Raw genomic sequence first — 9153 nt, 5'->3', positions numbered from 1 at the left:
CTGACGTCAACTCAAGGAAGACCGAGAACTTGACAGTGGAAGTGGGGCCTAGAGTGTCAGGGTTGTTCGGCCCCAGGGGGCCTCCTTACAGTGACCCACCAACCACAGCCGCGGCCATTGGGTGGCAAAGATACCGCGATTCCCACGGGGCGGAGCCTCTGAGGGGGCGGAGCTTAGCGTGAGGTGAGACTGGTTCCGGGAGCGTCACTTGCAACCTCGCCAGCGGTGCCCTGCGCGCCACAATCAGCGTGAGGAGCTAGATATTCGAAGATTAGACGCGGGTCTCCCACAAGCTGACTGCGGGCCTCCAGGCAGGCGACCCTCGAGCTCTGAGGACTCGCCCCGCGACCCGCGGTCCTGAGCCCCACCCGCCCCCGGCCCGCCTCACCTGTCATCCAGACCTGTCACTGAGTGACACTCGCCCTCTGCCCGGCCCAGAGCGCGCCGCCCGCAGCGCCATGGAACTGATGGCCAGCCGGCTCCTCAGCCCCAGCCCCTATCCTGCGCCCTGGTGGGGACCGCAGTCCGAAGGTCCTGGCTCCGCCAAGCGCCGCCGAATCGAGGAGTCCGCGGGCCCCGACTCCAGGACTGCGCCCAGCCTGCAAGATCCGGCGGGGGATCCGGCGGGGCCTCCGGCGGCGGACACGCTCACGTCCGTGGTGGTCCTGGCTCCGGGCTGTGCTCTGCAGCTGCCTCTGGACGACGTCGACCTGGTGCTGGAGCCCGAGCCAACGTCGGTCCTGCAAGTGTCTCTCGGGGGGCACACCCTATTGCTTGTACCGGAGACCCTGTTGGGCCCTGGAGACGAACGCTCACGAGGGCAGACCCACTCGCCTCACTGCCAGGAACCCGGCGTTCTTTGGCGCTCTCCCGGGGAGGACGTCGCCGTCCATCAGGGATTCTTCCGCGCATGTGTCCCAGAGATCGCCTTCCTAGAAGAGGCCTACGACGAAGACATGGAACCCGAGTTCCTGACTCCTTGGGTGGACGCCGCGTCAGGCTCCGTCGCTGAGTTCCGCCTCTACCCGCACAGTCCCATTAGCGAGCCCTCGCCTCAGGCCGCCACCCCTAGTCCATTGAGACGCTCGCCTGGTCCCTACGTCAACCTGGACTTCCACCTTCTGGAGCCGTTTCCCAGCTCACCGCTCCAACCTCTACCTCCCTCTCCGAGTCCAGGTCCGCACGTGCGACCCCAGCGCCCTCCGGGTCCCGCGCGCAAGGCCCGGAGACGCCTGTTCCAGGAGTGAACTGCTCCACCATCCCTCCCTACCGGCTCAGGACCGTGAGGAGGTATTTTGATAGCAGCTGTGTGTCCTTTGCACAACCTACAAAAATCACCAAGGATGGACAATGCTCTTTTAATTTTTTTTCTAAATCATCACCCAAGGATAGATTTATTGATATTGAGAGAGAGATAAGCAACGATTGATTGCCTCTGGCTGGCACCTGACGGGATTAACGGCAACCTAGGTGTGGACGCTGATAGGAATCCAACCCTGCAACCTTTTGGTGTACAGAACGGCGTGCTCCTACCAACTGAGTCGCCCGGCCAGGGCCCGCTCTTTTTCTGCCGGCTGCTTTGCAGAATTTCCTGTCAATAGTGAACCAAAACATTTGGAAGGAAGGTCACAAAGCAGCAAAGAAATACTGCTTGAAATATGGGAGACTTGACTTTGCATGGTGAGCACACAATACAGATAATGTATTACAGACCTGTAACATATAATTTATTAACCAATGTCACCCCAATAAGTTTAAATTTTTAAAAAGCCATTTAAAAATACAATGTACTTTTAGACATTCAGAGGGCTGCTTGGGTGGTTTTCTCTATATAGGTCACCCTTAAGCAGTTCCATTTCCCCTAATTTTGCTTGAAACCTCAGGACCAGCAATTTTCTCTAAAAATCCTTTCTTTCTCCAGTAACCTACCACTGTGCCTCTTTTCTCCCAAATTAGAGTAATTACTGCGTTTCTTTTGTTTGATGGGTTTTGGTCTTCGTGTGCATGGCTAGTTTATGACAACTTCACCATTCTGAATGAACTTTTCTTTATAATGGCTCTAGCCCCTTTTGGGGGGATCTAGCAAATAGTTATATGTGGACAAATATATGTTGGATGCAAAACAAACTGAATGGGGAACAATGATCATGCTCCCTCCTCTTTTTAATGACTAGGTTAGCAAATGGTTTAACTATATTGTTGGGTTTGGGGGCAGGGAGGTTTCCCCCAAAAGAACCAAATCTTCCGTTCTTTTCTTCTTATATATTTTTCATATAATTTCCTGTCCTGGAAAAGTAATTCTAAGGATTTTGTGTTTTTATAGTTCTAAGATCCCAAATATATTTTGTACATTGTTGCTGGCATATGGAAATAATTTATTCTCATGATAATCTTGTATCACCAAAAATATTTAATTTCTTTAATGGCTTATCTGTAGATTCTCTTGCTTGACTGATAAAGACAGTACTCTCTCCAAATCATGAGAAATTTTCTTTTTTGACAAGCCTCTTACATCTTATTTTTCCTTTGTTTTTTTTTTTTTTTGTTAGATATTATTTCAAGTCCAGGTTGAACAGCAATAGGGGCATCCCTGTCTTATAACTTGTGTTAAGGCACATGCTTCTAAATTATCATCTTTTCTGTACATGGTTGGTAGATAACCCTTATTCTATTGAAAAAGTTAGTTTTTAGCCTTTCTGATCAAAAAATTTTTTAATATTTGTTTTGTTTATTTTGGGCTAACTACAAAGACTCTCTCAGATTATTCTAAGTGTTGGCATTTGATTATTTATGTGTATATATAAAGTAGCTACATAGAATCTTTGGTTCTTTAGGTACATACAGAAACCTGGCAACAGAGCAAATGAGATCAAACTTGGGGCTTCAGGAATTTTAAAAATTGCATGCCCTTCTGAGGACTTGAGAAAAGAGTGTGGAAGGGAAAGGCAGTAACTGCAGGATCATTTAAATGTTAAATTTTGAAACAAATTTTTCTGTATGCATATGATGACTTTTTGTGGTTTCTTTTTTAAAGTGGTCATTTGCACTGATAGACCTTCTAAAGATAAAGTATCTTTGCATTTTGTTTATTCCACATTATTTTATACAATTCTAATTCTACCCTTGGTTCTTTTTTGTTTTGTTTGTTTGTTGCAATCATATACACACCACTTCTAAGTTTAAAATGTCATTATTTTGCCATGTTTGCCTTATATTATATAATGAAATAAATTGTTAATGATAAAGCTAATGTGAAGATGCTAGTTTTTTCTGTTGCACATTAATAATTATTTAGACTTACCAACATGCTTTGCCAATGTCTTTGTTCACCTTCTGTTCTTGCATTCCATTCCTTCATTATGTCCTCTTTCTTTCTTTCTTTCTTTTTTTTTTGCTTATCAAGGTATAGTCTTTCCAATTTTTTCAGCTGTGGCCTGCATATAAATCTTAGTTTTACATGTCTGTACATATTTCATTTAAACCTTATAACTTATGTAATATTCTAGCTGGGTTTAGAATTCTAAAACAATGTCTATAGCCTCTCACTGCATTATTTCCCCTACTGTTTATTGTCACAGATGAGATGTCTTCTGTTATTTGTATTGCCATTCCTTTGTAGGAGATTAGACTGTTTACTTTAGTATTTTTGCATGACTTTGGTGTTCTACAATTTCAACCTTGTGTGCTTTAATGGCAGAAATTTTACCTGCTACAACTTAGTGAGCTTTCTAAATCTGGAGAATTAACTCTTTTCTTAAAATCTCAAAAAAAGAATAAATTAATATCTGTTGGACCTTAGAACCCTTCTCCAATCTGTGGAACTTCCAATAAAGAAATATTAGAGCTGCTTAATTAATGTTCCTAGCAGTGTGTCTCTTAATATCTAAATTATGTTTTTGTACCTTTTATAATCATCCACTTTCTCACTTCCAATTCACTAATCCTGTTACTTTCTATTTTTAAAATTCTGTTCAAGTACTGCATTTTTTGTTTTCAAGATTTCTAATTACTTGGGGTTTTTTAAATATCTATCTGCTCTTATTTCACACCTCTTGGTCAATGTCATATAAACTTCTTTTTTGTGAATTTTATCACCTATTTTATCTCTAGAAGAATTTAAATATTCTTATTTTAATTTTTGTATCAATTAGCTCAATAATTCCATTACTTCAGGTATAAAATCTCCAATTATTTGGCAACATTTAATGAGACTGATTTTCTCCTAAGCAAAGAAATTTTGTTTTGTGGACATATTTTAAATGGGAATTCATTTTACACTCCACAGTAGAGTTTTTCCTTTGCTTCTTCCTGGTTCCCTAAGATCCGAATCACCCAAATGGAGTTCATACAATTTGCCACTCAAAAATCACAGCTTCCATCCTCAAGCAATCACACATGGCCCAATTTCCAATTTCAGTGCTGTGGTGATACTGGGGTGAAATGTCCATATCCCCACTCCATTAGGACTGCTAGGAGTATTAGCAGCTAATGCAGCTGAGTTGCTCTCCAGGAATTATCCTCAACCTCCATGAATAATAGTCCATACCAATGACAGTTCAAACAAGTGGTGCATAGGCCCAGTTCACTTGTTTCAAGACAACACTGAAGGACCATCCCAATACTAGAGCTCTCGGTGGGTTGGCGGAGGCCTTTGTTGCAACTACATCCCATTTCAACTTTTTCATCTGTCCAGTCATGTTTTCTTTATTCCTCTAAGATCCTGCATGCAAATCCCCATCTTAGGGTCTTCCCAAACCAATTTAAGACAGCTGGTGCCAGGAGTCATCATAGGAAGCAGCCAATGAAATGGATTTCAGAGTTGAATCATGGAGCATGAGTAGCCCATGGGATGTTCCAGCAGATCAGGTAAGATTTTAATCAGTGGTGAACTTACTGGGATACTAGTAGAAAGGAAGTGGCAAAATTGACATTGGCAATATCCCAGGCATTTGAGAAATTTGGCAACACTAATTACAAGAACTAATATTGATAAGTAGCATGGATTTCAATGGCTGCTGCTGAAGCAATTAATGCTTTTGAGAGAAAGAATGAAAGGCTGAGCATGATTAATTACCAATAAAAACCTACTTATGAGATCAAGACAATCTCCTTGGTGACACACCTATAGCCTTTTGTCTCCTGGAGCTATGGGGGTGAAAAAACTGAGGATCTGGATGATGATTTACTGTAGATAGTGGAGAACCATAAAAGAATGAATTCTTAAACTACTCAAACTGTAATGGTGAAATCACAGCCTAACTGGGTCCTGAAACATTGCATAGACAATCAGGTAAGATACACATGGATATCATAAATCTGCAGATCTTTCTCAATCCTCCTGTAAAGTGTCCCACTCCTCTCTGTAAAGAGTTGGCAGTTCTCCCTTGCTTTAAAATGATGCCAGGCAAGACAATATGCACCAACCTCAAGATTTAACCTCATCTCCTCTCTTAGCCACCAAGCCAGTAACTAAAGTTAAGCACAATATAATCCAGCCAGGGAAATGCTAGTCCCGTACATAAGGAAGGGAAATATATATATCCTAAAGAGCTACAGAACTCAACCTATACCAGCAGAAGCCAAGTACAGGACTGAGTGGGCTGAATGTCAGCTTGGGCAATGGTGAGTTTATCATTTTAGAAGCACTTTCTCATGACACAGGAATGAACACTCTGTCAAGGACCTGTAAGAAGACAATGTTCACATTCAGATAGGTGACTCTTGGAAGCTTGGATAAAAGGATATCCCACACAAAGTTAAATAGAAATGTCATAATTGTCAAGGCAGATGGTAAAATAAAGAATCAAAAAGTTCAGAGCAGTGGGTATGATACAGTGGATATACTACCTAATGCTGGATAATATATCAGCCACTATGAAGTGTGGGAGTGCCTGAAGGGACACTGGATAGCAATACAATAAGGAATGCACTGGGCCTTGGCTGGTGTGGCTCAGTGGATTGAGTGCCAGCCTGAGAAACAAGGAGTCACTAGATCAATTCCCAGTCAGAGCACATGCCTGGGTTGCAGGACAGGTCCCTAGTAGGGGGCACATGAGAGGCAAACACACATTGATGTTTCTCTCCCTCTCTTTCTCCCTCCTTTCCCTCTAAAAATAAATAAAATCTTTTTTAAAAAAAAGGAATGCACTGGAAAGCATCAGTATCAATGAGAAACTCAGTAAGGCAGCCTTAGCCAGTCGTGACAGGGGATGTCATTAGGGAGCTGGACTCCAGTGTAGCCATGGGGATAATGGGATCTAAATGAATGAATATATAAAACAATGGCCAGACCATATGTGATGATAGAATTCTGACTCACAACCTTTGTAACAACTCAGAAAAAAAAACCATAACCTACAGAAACTGGCCCCAAATGGTTAGGACTTGGTGAGATTTTCTGATTTTCACCCCTACTTCCAACTCAGGACCAACTTAAGAAAGCCAAATACGCTATGCCTAAGACACAAAGCATGCAAACCAAACCAAGTACAAAGGATGCCCTGCTTCTAGTTAGTCTGCATCCAGCCTCCCCCTGCTAACAAACTCCAGTCAAACCTACCTGAAGCCTTCCCTTTCTCCACTCTAAAGCTTTCCTACTTCCTTGACTACCTATAAGTCTCTGTCAAAGGCAAGTGATGGGGTTGACACCATGGCTGTAACAAGCTCTGAATGAATAGCCTCTGCTTGTTCTCATTTATGTGAGCTTTCTTTATTTTCAGTTTTCCTGGAAGTCCCAGTGAGATATAGTCTTACACTGTCCATCACCATGGACCTCAGCCTTCAACCAGGTGCAGACCCATGGAGGTACCTCGCAAGTCCTGGGTTATAAAGTCCGTACCAATGTGGCAAGTCAGCACCAGGCTTGAACTCTCTCATTGCATTGCTTCCTTGGTTATTTATTCTCAGTGTGGAACCAGGTTTTGTTACTGGTTATTTGGCATCCTTGGTGGAATCAAGCCATTGCTTTTCATCTCCTTTGGCTCTCTGTCATGTTTCCATTTTGCACTGTGCTGACTGAAAGTGCTGTCACAAGAGCAAGAACTACAGGGTATATAACAGGGTATGTAACAGTAATGCACCTGTTGTTCAAGCCAACATCACAGTCTGGTGAGTTTGCTGTTCTCACAAGACTGGCCTCCCTTTGGAGAAACTTTGCTGTGGTTCATCAATAAAACCAAATGAAGCTGTCTGTCCTGATTTTTTGTCCTGAAAGTTTTGGGTTGATCCATAAACAGTATTCTCTGTAGTATGCCTGCTGCTAAGGGGTGCAGACTGTCAGATGTGCACTCAGAGACAGCCAACCATCATGCTGGAAGCTAAAGACACAAGGTGCACAAGCACCATGTTTCATCTACCTTTGCCAGCTCTTGTGGGGTAATCTAAGTCTAAATCCTCTCCTCTCCCAGGAAAAATACCTGCTTCTTATATGTAGTTTTTTTATAATCTTAATTCTTGTGCCTATCTCAAAGTGGCATAACTTCACCAAGGATGATTTGACTTGAACAAAACTGTTCATTTGAGAGGAGCCTTAGAAAAGAAAGGGAAGAGGATTTCTCAGGTTCAATGGGCAGGACTTTTTATTGGGAATAAAGAGGGCTCAAAACAAAACTCTGAATTGAAAGTTGCTTTATTAATAGATTCTGTGGCCAAAGCTAATGAGCAATTTGGCAAACAGCAACAAACCAGATTCATTTCTCTAGAAAATCCTCCTTTATTGCCCTCCAGTTGTCTCCCTATCCCAGATCTCTCTCTTTCCCTTACCCTGCCATTCTCTCTCTTTCTGCATTTCCATTGAGTCCTCCTCCAATTTCCCTTGTCCAGTCTCCCTACCTTTTCTCAATAACTCTTGCAAAAACCCAGAATGCCAGTTGCCTCTAAAGATCCATCACCCATGTTTCAGGTACTCAGGCTATTGTAGAGTTTAAACCCTGTACCTGAGCTGAATTGAGAGCTATTAGGAAAGATAAGATGAGCAAATATTCATAGAAGAGTTGAGTATTCTTTTAGATGCACATGACCCAGAATTGCCTGACTTTTATGGCTCACACACGTATTGGTCAGAATTGCAAATGCTAACTCCTAGATGGCAAAGCAGACTGGACTGACCCAGAAAAGGATCTACAGGATCTCTCTTACCACAAACCTGAGGGTCCAAAAACTAGCCTGAAAAGTTGGGCATACCTGAAACATTTCCAATAAAAATTTATTAAAATGCTACTGTTTCCATATTAAACCCAGTCATCATTGCTCAGCTTCTTTCTTAGAGTAAAATGTACCATGCAGGTGGTTGATATTTCAAATAACTCATAGATTTTCCCTATCTCTGAGTCTTTAACTGTAATCCTTGAGCCCTTGGCTGGAAACATTCCCTCACCTCATTCCCTCTATGATTACATACCTATAGATTTAATAGGGAGAGACTTACTTTACACACAGAATTGTTATATTAAAAGCACACCTATTTCTTGAGGTTTCAGAGAACGTTTTTATTAATAAGCAATTGTGTCTGTTCTGAATATACCTTTGCATATTTTATATGATCCATACCCCAGATAAGGATGTTGACACCATACCTGACCCTCTATGGGCTAGAAATTCCGCAGACATAGGAAAAATACTGGGAGCAGAACTTATTAAAGTTCAGATACATTCTACCAAACCATGACCCAAACTTCTATAATATCCCTTTAAGCCATGGGAAGAGTTCAAACCCATAGTCAAAGGTCTTATATATAGCATTGGCTGGTGTAGCTCAGTTCGTTGGGCATTGTCCTACAAACCAAAAAGTAATTGGTTCAATTCATGGTAAGGTAACATGCCTGGCTTGTGGGTTCAGTCCCTAGTTGGGATGCCTGCAAGAGGCAACCAATCAATATTTCTCTCTCACATTGAAGTTTCTTTCCCTCTCTCTCCCTCCCTTCCCCTCTCTCTAGAATCAATAAAAGAAGAAAAATAAGTAAATAAATTTTAAAAGGACTTATATACAAAAGGTTTCTCATACCCAGCCCTGTAACACTGTCATCCTGCTAGAAAAGAAACCAGACAAGAATATGTCTATTTGTTCAAGACCTTAAGGCCATCAACAAAATAGGTATACCTCACTTCCTGTTAGAAATTTACCCTAATACCATACTGTCGTCAATTCCGCCTGAA

General features: G+C 42.3%; 1 protein-coding gene across 1 annotated transcript; it reads left to right on the top strand.

The window, feature by feature from the left end:
* The first annotated feature begins 301 nt into the window (after positions 1-301).
* On the top strand, positions 302-1733 carry LOC114502150 (proline-rich protein 23B-like). Its single transcript, XM_028519010.2, has one exon. It carries the CDS (start codon positions 459-461, stop codon positions 1245-1247), a length of 789 nt encoding a protein of 262 aa, XP_028374811.2. The 5' UTR covers positions 302-458; the 3' UTR covers positions 1248-1733.
* The last annotated feature ends 7420 nt before the right edge of the window (positions 1734-9153 follow it).

The sequence above is a fragment of the Phyllostomus discolor genome, chromosome 7 (assembly GCF_004126475.2).
Source record: "Phyllostomus discolor isolate MPI-MPIP mPhyDis1 chromosome 7, mPhyDis1.pri.v3, whole genome shotgun sequence".
In the NCBI taxonomy this organism is placed as follows: domain Eukaryota; kingdom Metazoa; phylum Chordata; class Mammalia; order Chiroptera; family Phyllostomidae; genus Phyllostomus; species Phyllostomus discolor.
This window is presented reverse-complemented; position numbering and strand designations above follow the sequence as displayed.

Bases quoted from the DNA above. Each gene is read 5' to 3' on its own strand.
- LOC114502150 (XM_028519010.2), top strand. From the start codon at position 459: ATGGAACTGATGGCCAGCCGGCTCCTCAGCCCCAGCCCCTATCCTGCG.